Source organism: Gorilla gorilla, chromosome 10 (assembly GCF_029281585.2).
Source record: "Gorilla gorilla gorilla isolate KB3781 chromosome 10, NHGRI_mGorGor1-v2.1_pri, whole genome shotgun sequence".
NCBI classification, from domain to species: domain Eukaryota; kingdom Metazoa; phylum Chordata; class Mammalia; order Primates; family Hominidae; genus Gorilla; species Gorilla gorilla.
Window position 1 is genome coordinate 19,884,250 of NC_073234.2, and position 27,467 is coordinate 19,911,716.

Genomic DNA, 27,467 nt, shown 5'->3' on the forward strand with positions numbered 1-27,467 from the left:
TACCAGAAATGTGCTTTATTTAAAGAAGCATGGCAACAGAGTATCTGGCTAAGTGACGAATCTTTTGTGAAGGGTATACCTTCCTCCCCAATGTATTTGTGGCTTCAGATTTGCTTAGTACAGTAAAAGGTCAATTGACCAAAACACTCAGAGTTTGCAGAAGTTCTTCCAAACTTCATTTTTACGAGTGGAATGTTAAGGAAAAAAAAGTCCTTTACGTTTCTCTCGAAATCAGGTAATTTCTCTCAAAAACAGGAGTCTACTTTCCCTTCGGAAGGCTAGAGCGAGGCACGCAGTCTTCTTGGTGATCTTGCAGGGTTCCAGCTTGAGGTGGCCACAGGGCACCAGCTCTCAGTGTCCGGAACTAGAGAGGCAGACAGCACAGGTAGAGATCAGGAGGAGTCTGTTGGTTTTATGGTAGATTCTTCTGGAAGTGGGGGACAAAAGAAAGAGGGCCATTAATAAAAGCTTCTGATTGGCTGCCTCAGTTACAGGGCTTTCCTGCATCCTTCATTCCCAAATGGGCTTCTCACATTTCTCCTTGTTACCTTAAGGACTTGGAACATGGCCGGGCGTGGTGGATCACACCTGTAATCCCAGCACTTTGGGAGGCTGAGGCGGGCAGATCACTTGGGGTCAGGAGTTCCAGACCAGCCTGGCCAACATGGTGAAACCCCGTCTCTACAAAAATACAAAAATTAGGCAGGTGTTGTGGTGCACGCCTGTAATCCCAGCTACTCAGGAAGCTGAGGCAGGAGAATTGCTTGAACCCCAGAGGCAGAGGTTACTGTGAGCCGAGATCATGCTGCTGCACTCCAGCCTGGGCAACAGGGTGAGACTCTGTCTCAAAAAAAAAAAAAAAAAAAAAGACTTGGAACAAAGTTTTCTAATACATGGCCTGCAAATCTCTCTCTCATTTCTTCCAAAAAGCACCTGATTTTGTCTACCAAGGATTCAACACTATTTTGTCCTGTTAAGGGCACCCTGTCTCACTGATCATTAAAAAACCAACCTAGGGCCGGGCGTGGTGGCTCACGCTTGTAATCCCAGCACTTTGGGAGGCCGAGGCGGGCGGATCACGAGGTCAGGAGATCAAGACCATCCTGGCTAACACGGTGAAACCCCGTCTCTACTAAAAATACAAAAAAATTAGCCGGGCGTGATGGCAGGCGCCTGTGATCCCAGCTACTCGGGAGGCTGAGGCAGGAGAATGGCGTGAACCCAGGAGGCGGAGCTTGCAGTGAGCCGAGATTGCGCCACTGCACTCCCGCCTGGGCCACAGAGCGAGACTTCGTCTCAAAAAAAAAAAAAAAAAAAAAACCTAGAAATGTCTTTGAACAGTCAGTAAAAGCCCACATCTTTTGAACAACTACTGTATACAGACCCTCACCGGGGGAGCTACGGGAGATATAAGGGAGTAAGAAAGACTCTGACTTCTTTTTGTTGAGACACAAACCAGGGACAAATCACAGATTTTGATGGCTGGGGTTCCAATATTGTGTTTGAGTCCCAGCTCATCCCGTAGCCACTGAGCACTTAGGCCCCCATTTCCTTCTCTGTAATATGGTGATAAAAACAACATCAACTCATGGGGTTCTTGGGAGAATTAAATGGATAACCCCATAAAGCAGTTACAGCGGTAGGCGGCACATGGTCTGATCATCTGAGAAATGTACTCATGCAAGAAGCCGCTAATACCAGGAGATGCGACGCCAGCGAGGTCACATGATACCTCATACCCAAGGCCAAACGAATAGTAGAGAGGGTGTATTTGCTGCAGGAGAATAGGGTGTGAGTGTTCTTGGGGGCACTAGGACCAACTGGGCTAGCTTCCAGAGTGTCTGAGACTTCTATCACCCAAATGACTGGTTTGAGCCACAGCCCACCCAGGGATGAATGTGGAGCAGCCTGGACCTCAGCATACTTGGGCTTTCTGTCCCCCAAAAAGAACTTGGAGTCTTACGGGTGTGGGGGATGGCTGGTCAGGAAGGGATTCGCAGAGTGGAGTCACTGGCGCCAGGGACTCAAAGATGGACAGGATTCCCAAAGGTTAGGGGCAGAGATAATAAAGAGGCCAGCCTAAGGGCAGCCCGTCTCCTCTTTCCAGAGGCCCCCTTGATGGTCACCTCTTCCAGGGTTGAACATTATGCATTGTTGGGAACGGATTCCTCTCTCTCCCTGAAATTCCCCAGCTGCTGCTCAAACAGAAACCTACTTTTGCTTGCCTGGCTCTTGGCGGAGCTGGAGCTGTTTCCTACATCCCCTCTCCTACAGAGCAGCCCTTCTCAGAGCTGACGGCTGAGGTCCCATCAGCCCTTCCCTCGGGCTTTCTCCTCTCCCGAGGACCATGTTCTGCTGGCCTCCTGGAAGCCACGACTCGCCTTTGTGCACGGCCCAGCACAGAGAAGCCAACCCTCGAGGGGACTTTGAGGTCTCCCCTGGCAGGGACCCAGGCTTGTGGCTGCTGTGTAGTTGCTGTCTCCACCGCCTCCACCTTCCAGAGCTGTAGGGGACACAGCTGCCACTGGCACCCCTTCCCAGTTCAGCTCAGAGACTTTATTCTCAGGACCCTGGCATTCCACTCTGGGCCATCGCGGGGGATTTCAAGTGAAAAACAAAACAGAACAAAAACTGAGGAATGTCTTCCTCGGTGAAACAGAAACCCAGCTCTGTCACTTACTAGCTGGGTGACCTGGGGAAAATTACATGACTTTTCTGTGCTTCGGTTTCCCAATGTATTAAACAAGGATAATAGTAATTTCTATTGTGCCTGTTTGGGGGAGTGAGTGAGTTGATATAAAGGATGCGTTTAAAACAGTGCCTTTTACAGCATTAGGGAACTATTGGCATGTTGTTCTTTTATAGTGGTTAAGGGTGCAGGGTACTGAATCAGGCAGACGGTGGAGACATCAATTCACCTCTCTGAGCTCCCGTTTCTTCATTTTCTTAAAATGAGGATAATGACAGTACCTACCCGTTAGACTGTGGGAGGACCAAACGAGGTGATGCACGCTGGTGGTTTCATGTGAATGATTTAGCGCAGTCCTTGGCATGTAGTAAACCAGAAAAAGGCTTACACCTTTAAAAAAAGAAAGAAAGAAAGAAAAATCTTGAAAGAACAAAGGAAGGAAGGGAGAGAGAGAGAGAGACCAAGAGAGGGAGGAGAGGAGGGAGGGAGAAAGAAAGAAGGAGAGAAAGGGAGGGAGGGAGGAAGAAAGAGAGAGACAGAGAAAGAGAGAAAATAAAAGAAAGAAAGAGAGAAAATAAAAGAAAGAGAGAAAGGAAGAAGGAAGGGAGGGAGGGAGGAAAGAAGGAAGGAAGAAAGGAAGGAAGGAAGGAATGAAGGAAGGAAGGAGAAAAGGAAGGAAGACAGGGAGGGAGGAAGAAAACCCCGGCTGAAAAAATAATGACCAAACTCATTCGAGATCTAAGACATGCAACCCAGACTCCAAAATGCAGCTGGCTACGACAGCGCCTCCAGTCTGCAGCCTCCTCCAGAGTGGTCTCCACGCTGGGTTATCCTCATGCCCTCTTACTGTTCCTGGTCTGGGGTCTTGCACATCACAGGCACTGAAGTAAACAAGTGTCGGATGAACAGCATGTTTAAACATGGCTACTCAGCCCCCAGGAAAACAGGGGAGGAAAAAGAATCCTTGTAGAATGTTTCTCTACTTGTTCAACACACAGGGTTCTACCATCCAAGAGGTGGCTGTGTGAGGGTGGCACAGATGGCATGAACCAGCCACCGGGCTGTTGAGGGTAGTAGTGAGTGCCCAGGCTTTGGCTTTTGAGAGACTGTGGTTCATGTCTTGATTCTGCCCATTTCTGGCTGCAGGATTTGGGCAAGTTTCTTAATCTTTCTAAGCCTCAGTTTCCCTCATCATAAAATGGAAATTGTAAAAGTTACCTCATTAAGGAGTTGTGAGAATTAAATGAATTATTTGTAAGATACAGACAGTGCCTGGTAGAGGTAAGTGCTTCATATATTTGGGCTGTTGTTGTGAACCCTGGATTTCCCAAAAACCTGAAGACAGCAGGGTATTCTGTACATTAAGTTTTAGGGAAAATCTTGTACCTTCTTAATTTTTCTGGTTGTGGGGCAGGAGAAAAGGGGTGTGGTCATGACCTGAGCCCCTGGAGTGCTTCTGCCCAGCATCACTGACATGTGCCCACCCTGCTTTGGGGTCATTTTGCTCCTTTGGCTGCAACTGTCATTCCCCTCACCATCAACACCCCCTCCTTCTGCAGAGACGGTGAACACGCTGGCATTGTTCCTTCCAGCCAATGGCTTCTCTCTGGCCTGTGATTGGTACCCCCCAGATTCCAGTGCAATCCAGGCATCCCAGCTATGTCAGCGTGACTCAAATTGTGTGTGCCTGACATCCACATGGCCCCGTAGAAGGCTGGCTCCAGCAAGAGGGCATTTGGAACGCTGCTGAATGCTTGATGGCTGCCAAGTTATCTTTTTGGGGTTAGGCCATTAAAGTTGCATCTGATGTTTTATGGAACAAACCAAGATAAACTGCATGTTGAAATCCATGAGACATGAAGAAGATTTTTACAGATGAAGACACAACGGCAGCTAAAGTTAGGTGCGTTTTTTTCCCCCTCAAAACTTTGTAGTTTTTCTTCCACATGGCTATTTCAAAGCAGAAGCAATCCTCAAAAGTGAAGCATAGACGCTGCCATAGTAACAGGTTCAGCGAGACCTGGAGCTGCTGGGGCACCTGGAAAGAACATGGATCTGTCTCTCCGCTCTCATCATCCCAACCAGAGTCGTCTGCTCCATTCCTAAATTCTCTACTCAACTTTCCTCACGTACCCTGATGAAACGTCCTTTTCTGTGCAAACCTAAATTTGTCCTAGTGCTTTTTAGTGCATGCTCCCAGCCCTCTCTGTTCTCATGCTACTTGCAAGCGACCAAGGAGCCAGTCACTCCACCCAATTCCTGGCCCTCTGGGCACACTGTGCACTTTCCGACTTTTGTTCCTGGGCTTTGTCACCTTTGTCCAGAGCACCCTTCCTTTCCACTTCTGCCCACTGTTCATCCAAGCAAATGGTCCAAGAAGAGTCCACTCAAATAACAGGCATACTGCCAGGCAACGATACGATAAGAAAGATTAGCAGACCAAGCATCAGAGCCTTTTAACCCTTGAACCCAGGACTCAAGCACACCTCCTCCAGGCAGCCTTCTCAGTCATCCCCTCGACTGAACCCCTCAGTCTCCCTCTTTTTGCACTCCCTTAACCTTCAGTTGACCCCCATCTCCCTAAGTAAAAGCTGTGTGTGTGTCTGCTTCCCTCCAGACTGTAAGGCTGTTGAAGATGGAGACCTCAAGATGCTCATTCTCTTTCTTGGACCACTTAATTGATAGAATCAGGACTTCAAGATCTTTCTCCTTCCACTGGCACTTGAATGCATAAAGAAGCAAGTGTGACGATGCTGATGGCACATTATGTATACAAGCAAACAACTGGTGAAGGAGGGCCCCCAAATGCCATTAATTATGGGAAGTCATAAAATTCTGGCATATCCTTGCTATTGAAAAGCATTCTGCACTTACAATGAATGAAGTAGATGTATATGTACTGGCATGGCAAGACTCCAAGAGATGATTATCCACTGAAAAAAATCAAGTCACAGAACAATATGTTTGGCATGATCCTATTTAGGTTTTTAAACTGTTAAGTTCCAAAAAGAAAACCATCAAGATCTCTCTGATGTGATTGAGGAAACGATGAGTTATCTGAAAATGTTGGGAAAGTGAGAAATCATAAAAAATGAATCATACATACCATACACATTTTATTTAAAGTTAATGTACATTTATTTACGAATCTCTTGGTAGCAGTCCAAAGCTTTTTGAGTCTGGGTCTGTTGATTAGCGCTGTATACCATTTTACTGAGTATGTAAGCCATACTCAGAATGCATTGTCTAAGACTTCTAATTTCATTTTCTTTAAAGTGGGATGACAAAAAGTTATGGATACAGTAATTTGAGCACAGGATCCTAAATTATGCTATGTAGAGGCTATGTGATCTACATAAGTTAAATATCATTGTTGAGCATAAATTTCCAATCTGCAACACAGGGCATTAATAATATACCCATAGGTAACTGACAGGAAGAATGATGATCCAGTGTGTACAATCCCTGGTGCTCAATAAGGATGAACTAGTCTATTAACTATTTTACTTTCCGCTCATTATAGGACAGTAAAAAGACAAAGCAGCAGCAGGCCATCACCCTACCTGGGACTCTGGCCACCTCCTCTTTCTTCCTTAAAGATGCTCAAAGTCTGGGCCGGGCACGGTAATTCACCGCTATAATCCCAGCACTTTGGGAGGCTGAGGTGGGCGGATCACCCGAAGTGAGAACTTTGAGACCAGCCTGGCCAACATGGTGAAACCCCAGTCTCTACTAAAAATACAAAAATTAGCTGGCATGGTGGTGCATGCCTGTAGTCTCAGGTACTTGGGAGGCTGAGGCAGGAGAACACTTGAACCCAGGAGGTGGAGGTTGCAATGAGCCAAGATTGCACCATTGCAACCTAGCCTGGGCGACAGAGCGAGACTCCTCCATCTCAAAATAAATAAATAAATAAATGCTGAAAATCCATAGATACCAGGGTGAAATTAGTATCCAATATGAAGTGTGAATGGACGAGAACCTGCTATGTGCCAGATCTGTACTAGGTGGAATGGCAGCATACTGCTCAGTAAGTTCATTTTAGTTCATTTTTGTTCCAAAGGACATTATGATCTAATGACAAAGGTTTGATATACATGGGAAGATGATAGTAATAATAATATACAGTATCAATGAGGATATCGAGGATATTTTCAGTTACAGATGATTTAAAAAACTAACAAATTAGCTTAAGTACCAATTTATTTTTTGAAACAGGGTTTCGTATGTTGCCTAGGCTGGAGTGCAGTGGCTACTCCTAGGTATGATCATAGTGCACTATATCTTCAAACTCCTGGCCTTAAGCAATCCTTCTGCCTCAGCCTCCTGAGTAGTTGGGACTACAGGTGCGTGCCACCCCACCTGACTTAAAAGTATGCGTTTTTCTTGGCCGGGCGCGGTGGCTCACGCCTATGATCCCAGCACTTTGGGAGGCCGAGGCGGGCGGATCACAAGGTCAGGAAATCAAGACCATCCTGCTAACATGGTGAAACCCCGTCTCTACTAAAAAATACAAAAAATTAGCCGGGCGTCGTGGCGGGCGCCTGTAGTCCCAGCTACTCGGGAGGCTGAGGCAGGAGAATGGCGTGAACCCGGGAGGCGGAGCTTGCAGTGAGCCGAGATCGCACCACTGCACTCCAGCCCTGGGCGACAGAGCGAGACTCCGTCTCAAAAAAAAAAAAAAAAAAAAAGTATGCATTTTTATTTAGTTTTTTAGAGACAAGGTCTCACTATGTTGCTCAGGCTGGACTCAAACTCCTGAGCTCAAGTGATCCTCCCACCTCAGCCTCTTCAGTAGCTGGGACTACAGGCAACTATACGCATGCACAACCGTGCTTGGCTCCCCAAATTTTTAATTGGCTCAAGCAACGAAAATTCCAAAGGTCAATGGGACTTCAGGAGATAGCTGATCAAGCCTCTGGTTCTAGTTCCTTTGCTCTTCTCAGTTCTTTCTTACTACATGTGTCAGCTTTGTCCTCAAGTTGACTTCCCTCTAGTTTAAAAAAAAAAAAAAACAACCTTGGCAATTCCAATTCCAAGCTTCATACCTGAGGCCACGTCATCTGCATCCTGCAAGCCACTCTAAACTAGTCAAGTGCATGTACCCAACTCTGACTCAATCACTCTGCAAGATGGATGGGATTATGTTGATCATCCTGGGCCAATCAGGGATTACCCCAAGATCTGGTGAAGGAGTCAATTTAATGTGTGCTTCTTTCATGTGTCAGGCATTGTGCTACTTGCCTTTACATGGATTATCACATTTATCCTCGTAACAACCCTATGAAGTAAGTGCTACTAGCAGTTCCTGATTATAGTTGAAGAAACTGAGGCCCAGAGAGGTTAAGTAACTTTTCTGTGGTTGCACAGCCAATAAGTGGTAGAGCCAGGATTCATACTTTGGCTCTCTGTCTCCAGACCCCACATTCATAACCACTAGACCACAAAGTCTGCCAAGGGGCAAGTCCCAAGGTGATGCCTGATGTGCAGTGCAAACATCACTCTCTGGGTAAATTGGGAGGGAGGAGCACTTGGCCTGGTGTGATGATGACAGGTTAGGGCTTGAGCTAGGTCTTAAGCAAGGGTGGGAAAGTAAGATCAAGTGAACTTTCAGAGATGGGACTCATGTAGCAGAAATAACAAACACAGTGGGATCAGACAGACTGTCAAGTTTGCTGCTAATAGCTGAGTGAACTTCATCAAATTATTCACTTCTCTGAGCTCATAGGTGAAATAAGAAGCCATGAGAGTGAATCAAAGGCCCACGGGAAAATCTAAAGTGAGAAGTAGGCTGAGAATATGATCCTGGAAACCCTGAACAGGACCAGTAAAAGTCAAGCCAAGTCCTATGGGAAAATGGAAAGTCCCTTGGAAGGGTACACATACAAAGGATTTGCTATAGTGACAAATCTAGAGAAAGTATTCTAATCTTCCTTACAATTTCCTGCCAGCCCAGGAAACAAGAAAGAGGAAGATACAGATGAAGCCTCAGGCATTATAAGACTATACTAATAAAGATAGCTTTTTACAATCATCCAATTCCAGAGCTGGATAGGACAACAGACAACCTGCTTATTGTATAGATAAGAAAGGAGACACATTTTGAACACTTATATGAAGAGGCATATAGGCAAAGTGCCTGGCACAGTGCCTCATAAACAGTAGGTACTCAATAGTGTAAAATATTATTGGTGAATAATAATAGTTATTATTTTCATAAGGGACTTATCCAAGGCCTCGAAAGTTGATTAGTGACCAAAAAAGATAAGAATCCATGTCTTTTAATGTCTAGTGCAGTTTCTTCATCACTGAGCTTTTTTCTCTGATGAAAGATGCCAGATACCACTGAAAGAAGGGAGAAGAAATAGCAACTTAAAGTAGGAAAAACTATCAAAGAAGGAAAATGTTGGAATAAACACTGAACAAGTAGTTTGAAAACCAAGATTATGAATCTTGGTCTGCCATTAACTGGCTCAATGACTTAACCAGCTCAGGCCCCAGTTTACTCATCTATAAAAGTAGAGATTTGAATAAGATCGTCTTGGTTTCCTTCCAACTCTGAAATTCTATGAAAGTAGGTTCCTCTCTTAACATTGCAGTAGCCTTCTTTATAAAAGATATAAATACATTCTAGGAAAAAAATGTATAGGGACAAGGTCACATAAAAAATTGAAAGTAAGAAAAGGCATGACAGTTGGCTTCAAATATCTGAAAAACCTTCTAGTCATATATGTGTCAGGTATATGTTGTGTGAGGCTCCAGATAACAGAAATAAGATCCAGGAGTAAAAGCAACACAGAGGCAAGTTTCTGTCCAATACAAAACAGATTTTTTTCCATGTATTTTGGAGCTCTGCTATTAGGTGCATATATGTTCATAATTGTTAGGTCTTCAGATGGACTGACCCTTTTATCATTATAAAACATTCCTTTTATCTCTAGTAACAATTTGTGTCTTAAAGTCTATTTTGTCCGGTATTTGCGTGGCAACTCCAGCTCTCTTTTGGTTATTATTTTCATAGTATGTATTTTTTCCATCTTTAAACTTATTTGCTTTTTAATTTAAAGTATGTCTCTTACAGACAGCATATAGTTGGATCATATTTTCTTTTATCTATTTTCTCCCTTTTGATTAGAGAATGTTTTCTATATACATTATGTCTTTTTTGTTGTTCTGTTCCTCTGTTACTGTCTTCTTTTGTGTTAAATGTCTATTATCTAGTGTGACATGTAGATTCTTTTTCATTTCCTATATTTTCAAAATTATTTTCTTACTGGGTGCTCTGGGGATGACAATTAACACTTAAATTTTAAACAATCTAGTTTGGATTAACACCAACTTAATTTCAGCACTATATAAAAACTTGACTCCAAGCTTAGCTCCCTCCCCTCTCCTGTGTTATTATTGTCATAAAATTACACCTTTATATAAGTCCATCAACACATTTAAAATTATTGCTTTATGTAGTTAGTTGTCTTTTAATCAGATAGAGAAAAACAATTACAAAAAAAAGAAAACTTACATTCATATTGTCTTATATATTTACCTGTGTTGTTGCATTTAGCAGTGCTTTTTATGTATTTATATGGATTTGAGTCACTGTCTAGCATCCTTTCATTTAAGCCATAAGAACACCCTTTAGTATTTCTTGTAGGAAGGGTCTACCAGCAATGAAATCTCTGTTGTTTTTAAAAAAGATCTGGAAATTGTCTTAATTGTGCCTTCATCTTTGAAGAATAATTTTGCCAGATATAGAATTATTGGTTGACTGTGTTTTTCTTTCAGTGCTTTGAACATGATAGCTCACTACCTTCTGGCTTCCATGGTTTCTGATGAGAAGTCAACTGTTTAACTCATTGAAGATTCCTTGTATGTGATGAGTTGCTTTTTGTCTTGCTGTTTTCAAGTTTCTCTCTTTCTTTTGAAAGTTTGACTATGTTGTGTCTAGGTGTGACTCTCTTTGAGTTTAATCTACTTAGAGTTTGATGAGCTTCTTGTATGTGTAATGTTTTAAATAAATTTGGGATTTTTCAGCCATCATTTCTTTAAATATTCTTTCTGCACTTTTTTTCTCTCCTCCTTCTGACACTCCAATTATGTGTATGTTGGTAGGCTTGATGGTGCCCCACAGGTCTCTAAGACTCTGTTCATTTTTCTTCATTATTCTTTTTTCTCTGTTTCTCAGACTGGATGATCTCAATTAACACAGCTTCAAGTTAGGTGATTCTTTCTTCTGCTAGTTCAAATCTGCTATTGAGCCCCTGCCTAGTGATTTTTTTTTCTTTTCTTTTCTTTTTTTTTTTTTTTTTTGAGACAGAGTTTCACTCTGTAGCCCAGGCTGGAGTACAGTGGTGCAATCTCAGCTTACTGCAACCTCCATCTCCTAGGTTCATGCCATTCTCTTGCCTCAGCCTCCCGAGTATCCGGGACTACAAGTGCATGCCGCCATGCCCAGCTAATTTTCTGTATTTTTAGTAAAGACGGGTTTTCACCATGTTAGCCAGGATGGTCTCGATCTCCTGACCTCATGATCACCTGCCTCTTCCTCCCAAAGTGCTGGGATTACAGGCGTGAGCCATCGCACCCGGCCGTAAATTTTTTATTTTAGTTATTTTACTATTTGATTTCAGAATTTCTATTTGGTTCTTTTAAAGAATTTCTTCCTCTTTACTGACATTCTCTATTTCTTATACTTTAATTCTTTAGAGATTGTTTCATTTAGTGCCTTGAACATATTTATATTTATAATAGCTAAAGTCTTTGTCGAGTAAGTGCAACATTTGGGCTGCCTCGGGTACAGTTTCAATTAATTGCTTTTTTCCCCTATGCATAGGCCATATTTTCCTGTTTCTTTGTGTGCCTCATAATTTTTTATTGAAAACCAAACATTTAAAATAATACAGGGTAGCAACTCTGGAAATCAGAACCCCCCAACATCCTGCTGAATTTATTGTTGTTGTTTACTTAGTGATTTTCCTGGACTAATTCTATAAAGTCTGTATATTTGGTCGTGTGCAACCACTAAATTCTCTGTTTGATTTGCTTCCTGGTCAGCTAATGATTAGACAGAGATTTCCTTAAATGCTTTAAATCAATACATTTCCCAGCCTTTGCTGGGGGACTCTGTATCTGTTGGAGCATGCCTTCAACAATCTGGTGGGAAGCTTAAAGTTCTGTCCACTGTCACTTTCTGCCTGCACAGAGAGCCTCCAGGTCAGCTGGTTTGGTGAAAGAGTAGCACCTTCTCAGGTCTTTCTTGGGCATGCACAGAGCCATAGACACACATGTGATTTTCTAGATTCTCAAGAATATGTTAGAGCTTTTCAAAGTCCCTGATGGACAGCACATTCACCTGTTCTTCTTTTTCCTTTTTCTAGTCAGTCTCTTGGTAGCACCAACTGGTATCACCACTTCAGGTAGTTGAAAGATAAGTTCAAAAGTGACTTTGAAAAGGCAGAGAAATTTGAGAAGGTGAGAAAACAGATGCAAACCCACCTAGGGACGCAAAAGTCACAGGTCTGGTGAAAAGCAAGGTACCCGATCCAAAAACCCAAAGTAGGGAGCATCATTAAAGCAAAAGTAAGCAATAAGAAGTATCTAATGTCATTCATAGGGCAGAATTCATGTGTGGAACAATAAGTGAATGAAATATTGTCAGAAAAAAACAGAAAGAATGAAAAAATTGTAACAATACTGTTTAAATGAGAAGAATCCCTGCAAAGTCTTAACTTCCGTAGTTTTAGTAGTGAGGCACACTAATTTAGTCCCAGCTCTGTCACTAAAAGGCTATGTGATCCTGGGTGCACGTGAGCTGCTGTCCCTCTCTGATCTGGAGTTTTTTAAGGAAGCAATGTTTCCTAAATCTTAGTTATTTGCATACAACCTTCCTGATTTAAAAAACCTGTATCTATGTATCACTTATTCAAATTAATTTTTTAAAAATCAATTCCCTTTATAAAGTTAAACACCATCATAATATCTGTGAAATTATGAGTTTAAATGTTACTTTTTTCCTAATACTCATTAGAATAAACCTCAAATTACTAAAATGCAAAATGCATGCTCCTCCATATACCTCCTCTGATATGATTTGGCAGTGTCTCCACTCAAATCTTATCTTGAATTCTAATACCCATAATCCCTACGTGTCAAGGGAGGGACCCAGTGGGAGGTGATTGGATCATGGAAGCAGTTTCCTCAATGCTGTTCTCATGATAGTGAGTGAGTTCTCGTGAGATCTGATGGTTTTATAAGTGTCTGGCATTTCCCTTGCTTGCATTTCTCTCTCCTGCTGCCATGGGAAGAAGGTCCTTGATTCCTCTTTGCCTTCCACCATGATTCTAAGTTTCCTGAGGCCCCCTCAGCCACATGGAACTGTGAGTCAATTAAACCTCTTTTCTTTATAAATTACCTAGTCTCGGATATGTCTTTATAGCAGTGCAAAAATGAACTAATGTATCCTTCCTCATTTTGGGAAACATTGGATTGGATGCCTAAGGTTCTTTGCACTTCTGGGATTCTGTGGATGAGTTTTTCCTGTGCCTTCTACTCAAGTTGGAAGGTTACCTCCTAGTACCTGTCAGTGAGGATGTAGTAATCTGGAGTTCAGAATAGACTGGTTTGAGATTACAGCATGTTGGCCACAGTCATTGAGTGACTGATCCATGGTGAAGTGAAAAAGTAAAAACCCCCCAGAGCTGAGATCTGGTACAGAAATTCCCATAGCTTCACACAGTATATGACATACATTAATAATTCCACACACTCCTAGAGGTAAATTGGTTCTGAAAGAACACAACACAATAGACTTTAATTACTGTTAAAGTTTAAAAAACCCACTTAGCTTTGTTTCAGTGCTTACTATGCCAGGGCACTGTATTAAACATACTATAAACATTTACTCATTACAATCACTCTGCTTGGTAGGTATTACTATTCCAGTTTTACAGATGAGGAAACCAAGGCTAAGAGCAAATAAATGACTATTCAGTCCCCTCATAACATCCTAATGAGTTGCCATAGGCACTTTACCTGATTCCTGAAGTCAACCCCACTGTGTAGGGATGACTTGCAGAGGAAGCTCATTATACAAACAGAAATCTGTCTTTTCTTTTGAGACACAGTCTCGCTCTGTTGCCCAGGCTGGAGTGCAGTGGCGTGTTCTCAACTCACTGCAACCTTCACCTCCCAGTTCAAGTGATTCTCCTGCCTCAGCCTCCCACGCAGCTGGGACTACAGGCTGCGCCGCCACGCCCAGCTAATTTTTGTTTTTTTAGTAGAGACGGGGTTTCACCATGTTGGCCAGGCTAGTCTCAAACTCCTGACCTCAAGTGATTTGTTCACCTCGGCCTCCCAAAGTGCTGGGATTGCAGGTGTGAGCCCCCACGCTGGGCCCAGAAATTTGTCTTCTAATGTTTAATCAGTGACACTAGTTTTATTCTTTGGGGCCACAGAACACAGATGAGGTAAAATGATCCCTCATTTAGTTCACCTGATTACAGATGAGAAAATGGAGTGCAACTTGGGGTTTCATTAATGAGATCAGCTTCCAGAAGAAGAGATAACTATTTTATCTTTCTTCTCTAGACCAGTATCCCCAGTGGTACTGGAGGAGGCTTGTTCCAGGAGCCTGGGGTGGAGAATGCAAAGACGGCAGTCATGCCCTATTGTATTCTTCTGTAACTGCCTTGATGGTCCGAGGTTTCTGAAGTTGCTCCAAATTGCTCTCTCTCATTAGCCACACATTAAGAAGGACACAACACTTTAAGATGGATACCAGTGAACTAGTCAGGATCCAGAGGAGGGCAGCCTGCTGGTAGTCTAATGTCCAGCTGAACAGCTAAAGAGAAAGGGTAATTCAGTCTAAGGGACAAGATGAAGAGATGGCGCTTCCAAATATCTGAGCAGCTGTCAGTATCAATGAGGGAGATGGCTTGTTCTGCCTCGTTTCAGTGGCTGGAGACAGCACTTAAGGGTAAAAATTGCCAGGAGGTAGGATGTTTGGGCCCCTAACTAGCTGTGTGACCTTTAGTAAATCATTTAACTGAATAGGTACTGCCATGATAGATGGGAGTATGACCTCGGAGACCCGTGAAGTTTCCTTATAATCATAAGTTGCTGTGATCTTGTTCAAGTCTTGCCCCAAGTTACACAGCTTGTGGCAGAATGAGGACTAGAATACATCTCTCCTAACCCCAAATCCAGCACTCTCTCCATGCCATATACCATAAATTTTACAAATTATCTAGAACATTGTTTAAAAACCATCTCAGATATAATTATTAATTACTATGAATTTCTCTTTTGTAGGAGCCACACCTTAAAAAGGAAACGTGTCTACAAACATATCATTTTGTAAAGCAAATAATTTGCATGTAAGTGGACTTTACTGGAGTGCATGTAACCTCAATAGATGATGTTTCTCCCATGTTCAAAGCAATGAAAAGTGAGGGAGAAAAGTGGGATACAGCAGAAATCTTTCCTTGCTTGTTTCTTGTTATCAAGACTTGCCAGGAAACAAAAGGGGATGTCTTGTCCAAAGATTGCAACTCCGCAAAATTTGCTTAATTCTCTTTTTCACTAAAGGAGCAAGCTGATGCTCCATGAGTTCTGGGTAGCTCAGAACGAGCTTTGTTTAAAGAGGCTCACCAGGTCCATGGACTGTCACCTAAAGAAGCATCTGCAAGTTAGGGTCCATTCCAAACCGTGTCTATATGCGCTCTGATGGGGGCTCTGTTTGAGTTGTAGGAATAAGCTTTAGGTTAGTTTAAGCTTTAGGTTAAACTAACCTGCTAGGATTTCCTTAAGCACCCTGGAGCAGTGTTATAGTCCATATATTCTTATGCTCTATATATTTTTGAAGACTGCTATTCTATTAACTTAGGCAGTTCTATTCCTTAGGACAAGGAAAACAGCATTTTTCCTCAGCTGACATGTACCAAGTGCCCATCTATATGAGGAACTAAATGTTAAAAGTTCCAACTCTTGATAGATTAATTCTCCCAGATACCTGGGAAGTAAGAGCATACCTAAACCCACAATTTAAGAATCCTTGTTTAAAACATAAAATATATAATAAATTGATTCCGATTTTGATGATGATAATAAAGTCACTGGAATTTTACAGATTTTGAGCTGAAAGGGAACTTAACGATCATTTACTACAGCCAGTTAATTTTGTAGCTGAGGAAACTCAATCTTGGAAACACATAATCTATCCCCAAGGTCACAGTGCTGGTTAGTGCAGAGTAGAAGCAAGAAAGAGGGTACAGTCGGCCCTCTCTATCCATGGGTTCCGTATCCACAGATACACCCAACCACAGATCAAAAATATTCAGAGAAAAAAACACAGTAAAAAAATAAATACAACAATGAGAAGTAATACAAATAAAAACACAGCATAACCGCTTCCAAAGCATTTACTTTATATTAGGTACTGTAAGTAATCTAGCGATAATTTAAAGTGTATGGGAGAAGCGTATAGGCTATATGCAAATATTACACCATTTTATATCGGATTTTTACATCCTGGATTTTGGTGGTGGGGTGGGAGTCTTTGAACCAATATCCCCACAGACACTGAGGGATGGCTGTATTCTGACTTCTAGGCTAGAGCTGTTTCACCAACATGATGCTAATAAAAAGGACAGGATTTTCTGCATCAATTCTAGGAGACAGTCAAGCTAATAATCAGAGGTCTATATTCTGCTCTTAATGTCTGGGTGTCCCAGGACAAGAAAATGAGCTATTGTGACCTCAAATTCCCTAGCCAAAGGAGTGAAACACTAATCAATGCCCTGTCAGATACAGGGAGGGCTCGTTCAGACGAGAAACAGATGCTGTGGGAAATACAGCTACTCAAAGAAAGGAATGCTCTCAGTATGATGGACCAAGGAAACGGCTCTATCTTTGGCTACTTTAAAGGGACTGAGTCCCATATATGTGATATGTGAATCAGACATCCAACCAACTTGTTCCCATAGAATATAAACAAATTAAGAACATAATTTAGGAACATAATTCTTAAAATCACTATGCAATCCAAGTAACGGTTACTTGACTAGACTGAGTTTTAAAGAAAAGATAAATTTCCACCTCCCTGGTTTAAGGTATGTTGTGTAAGGTGGATAAAATAGCATATCTTTCTGTGCCTTTTGTTCTATGATTTTATTATTTTTTAAGAACATGTACTTATCCGGGGTATTGTTTCCCATGCTTCATCACTAGACAATGTGCTTCCCAGGGACGCGGACTGTGTGATTCAACTCTCCTTCCTGTCTACCTTCCAAAACATTGTCTATGTCCACGATATCCCCAATGCCTAGCATAGTGTTTGGTATGTGGTAAGGACTCAATTTTAATCAAATAAATGAATGGATAAATTGCAAAACCCAAAGGCATTCTCCAAAGCACAAAAATCTCAGCATATTTAACTCTTCCATTAAAACCACTTAAATTCTACCTTACAGATTGGAATCATACCCCTGACATGTTCTGATGTATCTCTGCACAGACCTGTGATGTTATCAGTTTAACACATATGTGATCTCTCAGCATGAATAACCTTAATGAATACTATATAGAGTTTCAGTCGCAAACTTCCAGACACAGAAGGCGTATTCTATGACTGGCCAAAATGGCATGAGGTCCTGCAGTCCATTCCCCTGGCTCCAAGCAAGACTGCATCTAATCTATGGTTGAGAATGATGCTTTCCTGAATGGGAAAGGTTTCCACTAAATGAAACATACAGTCTGCCTTGGTAAAGTCTTAAGTGTCTAAATGGAAGGTCAGACTTTGATTTCTTGAGGTAAGTATGGTTTTCATCCCAAGTGTAGCAAATTTCACTGGCGTTCCATTACCGACTTACTTAAATCATTTGCTAGATGACATAAAATTGCTGGTAATTACACTACAAAGAGTGATTATATGAAGTTTTCTTGTACAAAAGCAAGTAAATTTGAGCCTTATTCAATATTTTGTTAGGGAAATTTTAAATTAAATATGCCATTTTATTTAAAAAGAGAAACATTAGAAGAATATATATTCAGAAGAAAGTAGGGGGTAGAAAAGGTTGCAAGTCACTCGTTTACTGGAACTACACAATGGGGATGATGTGCTGCTACTTGATACAACTAAATTTCCTGAGTTTAAATGATTTCAGTGAGACCCCCACACAAAACGGCCTGCACAGCCCTAATCCATGATCTAGGCTCGCCTCTCTCAAAATATTTTTTTAAAATAATGGTTCACGATCCTGAAATAATTCACATGGGATGCCAGATGTGAGACATTTCATCTGAAACCTAATGTAAACTAACCCAAACCATTTGCTTCAGAATATCTTCCTTGACACCAGGAAAGAGTTTGGGTCCTGGGTTTGCATTTGCCTGATGGACTGACTGGCTGCTCTCAAAAATGGAAACATATGTGGGCACGATGAAGGAAAGGCTTTGGAAATTATGCAAAGGAATTTTCTTTTCTTTTTTAATCCTGTCTTTTTTTTTTTGCTTCTCCTAGGCAATAGGTATATTAAATGTTGGTGACTTTTTATTTTCAAAAGCACAAAATTAAATATTTTTTGTGTTATTTCTCAGAACAATAACCTAACTTTGGCATCCATACTTTTTTTTTTTTACAATTTGATGATAATGTTTAAAGAAATAAAGTGAACATCCCCCCACACACACTCATCGAAAGAATAAGGAAGATAATTTTTATTATTATCATCATCATAATTACTATTATTACCAATGAAGCTTGAAGGAACTCACCTCTATACATCACAAAGAAATAATTATTTGGTTTACAACTGATGAGACCACAACGAAAGTATGATTTGAGATAGCTAAGAGCAGAAATAAATTTGGATTTTTTTGCTCTAATTTCACCTTCCACATAAACCCCCTTTGCTCTAGATTTGTGCTTTTTGAGTTGTTTGCATCATGCATAGGTGCAGACTTTGTTTCAAGTTCTTGTAAGAGCAGATGCCCTTATTTAAGGCTGAGTAAAGAGGAAATGCATTCCTTATAGGCATCTACATCCAACTGGCTTGGATTGTCTAGCACACTTATACGAACTACCTATTTTCAGGTCAATTCTAAAATAGAACATATCTCTGCAGAGGTATACATTTTGAAGATTATAAAACTTTAAAATCAACCTGTTTCACATTTCAAAACTCATTCCTTTTAATCCCAACAAAAGAACAACAAGAAAATGATTTTAGAAAAATTTTAAATCTGCCTCCTGAAATTTGCCACAAGGAAAACAAACCAAAAAAAGCCTCAAGAAGAGAACTATTTCTCTGTTTTTTTATTAATTTGTTTTTTTAAGTTTGGTAAATATTAATTTAGCATGTTATGGAATTATGTTATAAACTGTAGTAATAGATGCTAGTAATTCTTAAGTTTAAAGATTGAAAATTAAAATATGAAATATTTATTAGAAATACTTTATATTGCTTCAATTGGCTGCAACTGATACACAGCTGAATAAAACCATGAAATCGAAAGAATATTTAATCACATTGGGAAAGTGGACATTTTTAAGGGGAATGAATGTTTGAATTTGGACAAAATTAAAGTGCTTAGAAAACAAATAAAATTGACTATTGTTCAAAAAAAAATTCTGGTGAGGATAGTCTTGACATTTTACAAAGAATTTACATCTCTAAAGTGCTTAACTTAACCTCCACTACTTAACTGTCTGAAATGAAGCTGAAGCTAAATTTAAAGGACATTTTGCTTTTTTAGTTTTTTAAACACTTCCTTTGGCTCCTTCCTTTTCTTTTAATAATTTATCCTATTTTTCTACCTTTATGCAGACAAACCAAGTGTCCATCAAATCAGGCACCAAAAAGCAAGCACTCTTAAATACAGTTCACTCAGGCTAATCATGACAGTAATTACTGACATTTTTATTAATTATAGCTCATTTTTTCCCCCAGAAGAAACAAAACCAAGTCTCTTGGGTCAGACCAGCAATCATAAAACGAAAAAGAAATAAATAATAAGTTAAAAATAGAGGGAATGTGTTAAAAAGAAGGAAAAAGTACTGTTCATAACCAAACTGTGTCACCTTAAAAAAGAAACATTTCCACACTTAATATCTGATTCAGACAGAAAGCTTCTCTCCTACTTTTGAAACAAATAATTCCACTTCAAATCCACATTTTCAGAGACACCCCTAGCTTTCTGCATCTGATTCCTACAACAGCCCCTTTACTTCAAAGAGGTAAAAGTCAGTTCACAGTATTTCTCTCCCAAACATCCCCACTGAAGCTCCTTGTAAATTTCAGCATAAACTCAGAACTGTCACCGTGGGTTTAGAAAATAATGACACATTTCAGCTATAACCCCCCAGATTGAAAGATTAAAAGGACTTTGCCCAAATTTAGGGGAAATGAAGGTGCGTGGGCTCACTCTGCAGCTGCAGTTTTCAGCCCTTGCAGTTTAGAAGATTCTGCATGAGCACGGATGCCACGAGGGTATCCAGCGAGTGGGAAGGGAGTCGCCCTACATGTTTTCACATCGATTTGTAAAACTGTTTTGAAAGGGTATTTCTAGATCCATTTGTTCCAAATGCAGCAAAATTCATCCGATATCGCTCACAATGCATGCACGGGTTATCTTACATGTAATAGCCATCGTATTAACCAACCCAGCTGATACTGAGATGGTGAATGGGGCGGGGGAGCAGGGAGGAATATGTCGCGCATGAAAGGGAGCAGGGAGGAATATGTCGCGCATGAAAAACTCCGGGTGTAAAAGTCAGTGCAGAACTCACTCCCCGAGGAACCGAAAAAGACATTCACGACTCTCTTAGGTGGAGAGAGGATAGAAAGTCAAGTGGCGGGGGTCGCGACCAGGGATCGGGATTTCAGTCTGATCTCAGTACCCAGCGGAACAGGACCATAACCTAAAGAAATGAGCTTTTTCCGGAGCAAAGAGCGGCCCCGATTTCAAAGCAGAAAAAAATAAACTGCTTGGGGGTGGAAGATGGCGAGGGGCGGGGGGCGGGGAGGGAGGCGGGTCGCGGCGCTGGCTCCGGGGTCTGCGGCACGGCCTCCTCTGCCGCGCTGCCCAGGGCCCGGACCCTGCCCGGCGCTGCGCCCACCGCGAGGGTGCCAGACCCGCCGCGCCGCCGCCGCGCTCTCCCAGCCGCGGCCCCCTCCCCCGCCGCTTCCTCTTGCTCTCCCAGCCCCTTCCCCCACGTGTGGATGACGTCAAAATTCCGCGAAAAAGCCGCGTGGTGGCTCCCCGAGCGGAGGCGCGATTCCGCCGCCCAGCGGCCCCCTCCCGGGGGCGCCTGGAGGGGGAGAAGGGCGGAGGCGGCCGGTTCCTTCTCCTCCCGGGAGGCAGGGCCCCCCGACGCCGACCGCCGGACGCCCCCCGCCCCAAAGCTTATTGGAAAATTCACTTTTGTAAAGCAAATGTATTTCCAGAGCTATTTTCGGCCGCGTGAGGCGTGTCCTAAGCTGAATCAGACAGGAAGAGGGGGAAGTTCGGGTCTTTTAATTTTTTTTTTTTCCTAAGGGAGGGGAGTGAGATGCTAGGTGGGTGACAGACGGCAGGCGCTCGCCTTCTTAACTCACGCCTGTCGCATCTGCCGCCTCAGTAATCCAGCCCCGTCCAAGCCGAAATTCGCCGAAGGGAGTGCGGATGCACAGGCCTGGCGGACTCTGCCCCCCTCCAGAACGCAGCGCCCCAGCGCCCCGGCGGGCGCGGCTGCGACCAGAGGGTCCCGGAAGCGAGTTCACACCTGCAATCGCACTGCCCGTCCCCACCCACCCTCCTCCCCCGTGCTCTCCGCTTCCCGACGTTTCCCTCTTCTCCTTGTCCGCATTTTTCTACTTTGCCTGCACTCCCTCCTTCCTCTTGATGTGCCTCCTATGTGTCCCCTCGGATTTATGTGTCCCCTCGCATTTTGCCAGTCGGGTTTTCGGTTTTGATTGACCATCCATCCCTCCACGGAGAAACACAAACACAGCTCCACTCTTTGGGGGAGCCGAGGGGAAGGCAGTGGCTCCCATTTCTGAGCCTGAACTCAGTCACTACCCGCTCCCCACCTGGCCTAGGCGCCCCTGCGCGGAGAAGGCGGGACTCGAACTCGCGCTGCTCCCGGGCCTTGAGCCGACGGCGGAATCACCTGGCTGGCAGGCATCCGCCAGGTAAGCTTGGGAGTATGTGTGCTTAGTGCTGCAGGCTCCTGCAGAAAAGTGCCTATAAACACCCAACACCCTGCTGCACCCTCCACCTCCAGGCTTTGTACACTTTCCAACCGAAACTCCAAAACGCTAGCGTAGAGGGTGGGGAGCCGGCCGGAAAAAGAATAAAAGTCCAATAAAACTGGCGTTCGCTAAAGTTTATCACCAGTCCTACATGGGATATATATATATATGTATTTTTTTCCGTGAAGGGTGAAAAGGAGATAATGAAGAACCAACAATCTACCCCCTCTCGCCGCCCCCCACCCCCGCGCCACGGTGATCAGTTTGGACTTCAAAGCCAGAGCACAGGCTCTTGCGCTTTTTCTTGAAACCGAAGTCTACACCGAAAGAAAATGTGCACTTTTGCCTAGAAGGCAACATGCGTTTTCCCGCGTGCTAGGTGGAGTGCATTTTAACAAGAAATTAGGGTTTTAACACATGGCTGGAGTGGCGACCAAAAGGGAAAACTCAGTTTCCAGTCCAAGCCTCCTAGAGACATTCCTGCCAACCTCCGCACCCTCTCACGCCCCACCCCACGTGTGAGAGTCTGCAAAACCACCGGGGATTGGATTCGATGGCGAGCTTCACGCTCGGGAACAGTCAGTAATCGGAAGGGGAAGTGGACAGGGGAACTTCAAGAGGCGAGCCTGCCACGCGGGAAGCGCCCGAACTTGCGGGTCTCCATGAATGCAGAGGGCGCCGGGAAGGGGGGGCATCCGGCCGCGACCCTCTCTGCCCCTCCCATTCGCTGCCCCCCTCCCCGCTGGAATTTCTCTGTAAAGCAAGACGGAGTAGGGGGAGGGGAAGGGGGAAGGGGCGAGAGGGCCCTCGGCTCACTCCCGAGACGTGAGGACTCGCCACCCAGGCATTCTCCTCGGGGTGGGCTAGGCCCCGGGACGACCACCCGCTTCTTCCTCGCCCCCCCTGCCCCCACTTCGGGAGACCCAGAGCTCTGGATGCCTTTCCCCGGAGAAGGGCGGGTGTGCGGAGTCGGGGTGGAAGAGACCTTGCTCGCAGAGCTATCAAGTGATGTCCAGAGGCTGGGAGCCCCGGCGGCCTCTGTCCTTGCCTGTCGGGTTAGATTTATACTTTAAAAATACCTCCCGCGCTCCCTCCTTCTCTCGCCTCTCCCCGCTGCAACTTTCTTTGATCCGCTCAAAGGTGGCTTGGGTGAAATTGGAGTAATTCCCTTATGGGGGTCTTAAAATGTAAGTGAATGTACTTATCCGGGGTGACTCAGAAGCTTAAGTTGGGAAGCCCAACGTGACTAAAACCAATAGGTGATTGTTCGGGGCCGACTGTGTGCGGGTGTACACGGTATTCGGCCCGGGTGTCATCCGCGGCGCTGGACTGTTTCATTTTGAGTTTGCAACTTGGGTTTTTCAGCGAGCTTTTTTTCTTCCTGAAAGCTAATGGCTTCCATAGCAATTAGACATTTTCCTCGCCCGCCCCTTCCCTCCCCTTTCTTTACATATAGGAGATGGGATACTCATTCCCGCTGCTATTGATAAGGTCGGAGGCGGCCGGGCCTCTCCCCAGCTTTCGCCCGCCCCAGCGCCCGCTCTCCCTCCGCCCTCCCTTGGCTTCCTTTTGATGTAGTGGGGAACGCGTCCTACTAAAAAAAAAAAAAAAAAAAAAAAAAAAAAAAAGTAATCTGCCCGGTAACAATCAGCGCGCAGTAGCAGGAGCCCCAGAGCTATTGGCTATGCAAATAGAGGGAGGGGAGACGGCGCCCCAAACTCTTACTCACCCTTTTAAAGCGATATCCCCTCCTTTCCCCCCCACCACCCCTTCCGCCCCACCCTCGTTTAAAGAGGCTGGCTCCGGGGCCTGAGTTAATCGCTTGCACCTCTAGTTTATTCGCTCCCCTCCTCCGCCTTGCAGGGAACCTAGTGTACGGCTCACCCAGCCCGCGCCCCACCCCGCCTTGCTGGCTCTCTGCGCCCCTGCCCGGGCCCCCTCTCTCGGTGAGGGAGGTACTCGGTCGGCCTCGGTGTGCCCAGAGAGCTCGAGCCACGCCATGCCCGCTGCACGTGCCAGCTTGGCCAGCACATCAGGGCGCTGGTCTCTCCCCTTCCTCCTGGAGTGAAATACACCAAAGGGCACGGTGGGGGTGGGGGGTGACAGGAGGAAGGAGGTGAAGAAACGCCACCAGATCATATCTCCTGTAAAGACAGCCTTGACTCAAGGATGCGTTAGAACACGTGTCAGGGCCGACCGTGCTGGCGGCGACTTCACCGCAGTCGGCTCCCAGGGAGAAAGCCTGGCGAGTGAGGCGCGAAACCGGAGGGGTCGGCGAGGATGCGGGCGAAGGACCGAGGGTGGAGGCCTCATGCCTCCGGGAAAGGAAGGGGTGGTGGTGTTTGCGCAGGGGGAGCGACGGGGAACCGGACCTAATCCCTCACTCGCCCCCTCCCCCTCCCGGGCCATTTCCTAGAAAGCTGTATCGGTGTGGCCACGCTCAGCGCAGACACCTCGGGCGGCTTGTCAGCAGATGCAGGGGCGAGGAAGCGGGTTTTTCCTGCGTGGCCGCTGGCCGCGGAGGAACCGCTGGGAGCCCTGCCCCCGGCCTGCGGCGGCCCTAGACGCTGCACCGCGTCGCCCGACGGCGTCCGAAGAGCCCCCAGAAACACGATGGTTTCTGCTCGAGGCTCACATTCTATATCCCTCCAGAGAAGCATCCCCCTTCCTTCCTAATACCCACCTCTCCCTCCCTCTTCTTCCTCTGCACACACTCTGCAGGGGGGGCAGAAGGGACGTTGTTCTGGTCCCTTTAATCGGGGCTTTTGAAACAGCTTCGAAGTTATCAGGAACACAGACTTCAGGGACATGACCTTTATCTCTGGGTATGCGAGGTTGCTATTTTCTAAAATCACCCCCTCCCTTATTTTTCACTTAAGGGACCTATTTCTAAATTGTCTGAGGTCACCCCATCTTCAAATAATCTACCCTACATTCCTGGATCTTAAATACAAGGGCAGGAGGATTAGGATCCGTTTTGAAGAAGCCAAAGTTGGAGGGTCGTATTTTGGCGTGCTACACCTACAGAATGAGTGAAATTAGAGGGCAGAAATAGGAATCGGTAGTTTTTTGTGGGTTGCCCTGTCCGGGGCCCCTGCCATGCAGGGCTGGATGGAGGGAGAGGGGTGGGGGGTGGCGGGGGACCGCGTTTGAAGTTGGGTCGGGCCAGCTGCTGTTCTCCTTAATAACGAGAGGGGAAAAGGAGGGAGGGAGGGAGAGATTGAAAGGAGGAGGGGAGGACCGGGAGGGGAGGAAAGGGGAGGAGGAACCAGAGCGGGGAGCGCGGGGAGAGGGAGGAGAGCTAACTGCCCAGCCAGCTTGCGTCACCGCCTCAGAGCGGAGAAGAGCGAGCAGAGGAGAGCGAGACCAGTTTTAAGGGGAGGACCGGTGCGAGTGAGGCAGCCCTGAGGCTCTGCTCGCCCACCACCCAATCCTCGCCTCTCTTCTGCTCCACCTTCTCTCTCTGCCCTCACCTCTCCCCCGAAAACCCCCTATTTAGCCAAAGGAAGGAGGTCAGGGGAACGCTTTCCCCTCCCCTTCCAAAAAACAAAAACAGAAAAACCCTTTTCCAGACCGGGGAAAGCAGGAGAGAGAGGGGTCGCCGGGCTGGCCATGGAGCTGCTGTGCCACGAGGTGGACCCGGTCCGCAGGGCCGTGCGGGACCGCAACCTGCTCCGAGACGACCGCGTCCTGCAGAACCTGCTCACCATCGAGGAGCGCTACCTTCCGCAGTGCTCCTACTTCAAGTGCGTGCAGAAGGACATCCAACCCTACATGCGCAGAATGGTGGCCACCTGGATGTTGGAGGTAGGTCGGGGGGTGGCGCTCGCCAGGAGCCAGGACCCCTCCGGATGCTCGGGTCCCCGGCCGGAGCCCTAAACCTGGGAGAGGGCAATCCCCGCGCCGGCCTCCCGGCTCCTGTGCGGGAGTTTACCGCGCGCCTTTTGGCGAGACGCGTGGCTTTATTTCTGTTCCTCTCCAGATAAACTGGGGAGGGAGAGGGGGGAGGAAAATCCGGGAGAAGCGAGGCTGTCCTGGGCGGGGGTGGGGGAGTATCCCGCGCGCGTGTGCCTGCATGTGGCTGCCTCTTCTTCCCACCCCCCTCGCGACCTGTCTTTTGCGAAGCCGCCGCGGCTGCTTGCGCTGCGGCCAGGAAGAGAGTCGGGGCCTGAAATCGGGACCCCGAGTAGAAAGGCAACCCCCCCAAAAGGCCACAGCAAATTCGTCTTGGCCTCAGGTCCCCACATGTGGTCGCGACTCCGCGCTGGCACTTCACCGGGGAGGTGGAGGGAGGAGGGAGAAGGAGAGAAACGGGGAATTCGGGAGCCCCGGAAGTCCCATTGAAGAAACGTGTGTTTCAGGGGAACCCAAAAGAACCACTTCTTGCCCCTCACTCCAAGTCTTTGCCCAGCGAGCCGTGTGCCCACGTATGCACAGCTCTGGACCTGCCGTGGTTTCGCCATGTTGCTTTGCAAACTCCCTTTGGAAAGGCTGGGAAACGTCGCCCGCTTACCCTCGCACCCCATTATCCCGGCCACCCCACTTTTAATCGTGCCCTCTCCCCCACCCCCCACCTCACGAAGATTACTTACAGTTTGGTTTTCCAGCTTCCTCGGTGCGGAGATTTGGGTGGGGTAGGAAGGGGGGGGGAGGGGGTGTGTGTAGGGGGGATACCGGGTCACCCCTAAAGGAGAGGTGGGAGCCCCCCGTGCCTCTTTCCAGGGCTCTCTGCTCCCGTCTTTCCCCTAGCTCGTCACCACGTTCCCTAGTTTCTGTCCTTGTGGGCCGCAGCCGGACACTCCCGCCGCGGCGCTCACCCCTTCAAGTTTCCTCCCGGGATTCAAAGCCCCAGGGGTCGGAATACAGACCTTTCTGGCACCCGAAACCTCTGTTTCGGGAAGCCTGGCTCTTCTTTGGGGTTTTCACGCCAAAAGGGCTTTTCTAGGATATTTCCTCGATTTTTAATTATTTTTTGAAACCATCCCCCCCCCTGCTCCGACTCCAGCTGCCGAGGCTGCGGCGCTCTTCCTCCTCTCCTCCCTCCCCCTCTCTTCCCCACCTCTCCCCACCCGCCCCCCCAATAGCGGCCCCTGGGCCGCAGGGACCCCCCCAGACATTTTTTCCAATTGTCGGGAATGATAGAGGAGGATCTGGGGATCCGGATGAGACCAAGAAGTGGACCCCCGGAGCCTCCAGAATATTTTTATTGATTTTTTGAAAAGATGACGAAATCCAAAAAAGAGTGAGTGAGTTAGAGTGCGCGAAGGAGTAGCCAAAGGGAGCGTCGCGGAGCTGCCGCGGCTGCTGCGCACTTCTCCGACTCCCCGTTTTGGAGCTGTAGTTCACCCCCTTTTATAGGATCCCTGGGAATACCAAAGCACTGATGGGCTATTCTGATTCACCCCAGTTTCCTCATCTTTGTTCTTTATTCTTATCACGCATTCTGGTCCCCTCCCCCTCCCACAAAAAAAAAATTAATTTTTTTTTGTTTCCATAGATTATGCTTTTTTATTCTTTTTCTCTTTTGCTGATGCTATGCTCTCCACCCC

At 45.7% G+C, this 27,467-nt stretch overlaps 1 protein-coding gene and 1 long non-coding RNA gene across 4 annotated transcripts in view; one reads left to right on the top strand and one right to left on the bottom strand.

Annotated features, from left to right (window-relative positions):
- On the bottom strand, nt 1-26,970 carry LOC115936464 (uncharacterized). Of its 3 annotated transcripts, none has more exons than XR_010129290.1 (3): nt 26,787-26,970; nt 2,975-3,079; nt 1-427 (listed from the first exon to the last, which is right to left on the bottom strand). It is a non-coding gene; the product is annotated as an uncharacterized lncRNA (long non-coding RNA). The 3 variants fall into 3 exon arrangements; XR_008670299.2 differs by having other exon boundaries at nt 26,511-26,970; XR_010129289.1 differs by lacking the exon at nt 26,787-26,970 and having other exon boundaries at nt 2,975-7,230.
- Nucleotides 25,169-27,467, top strand: part of CCND2 (cyclin D2) — a 31,763-nt gene continuing 29,464 nt past the window's right edge. Inside the window, exon 1 of the mRNA XM_004052524.5 lies at nt 25,169-25,725. Within this exon, the coding sequence (XP_004052572.2) occupies nt 25,531-25,725 (195 nt within the window). The 5' untranslated portion in view covers nt 25,169-25,530. The remainder of the gene's footprint in view (nt 25,726-27,467) is intronic.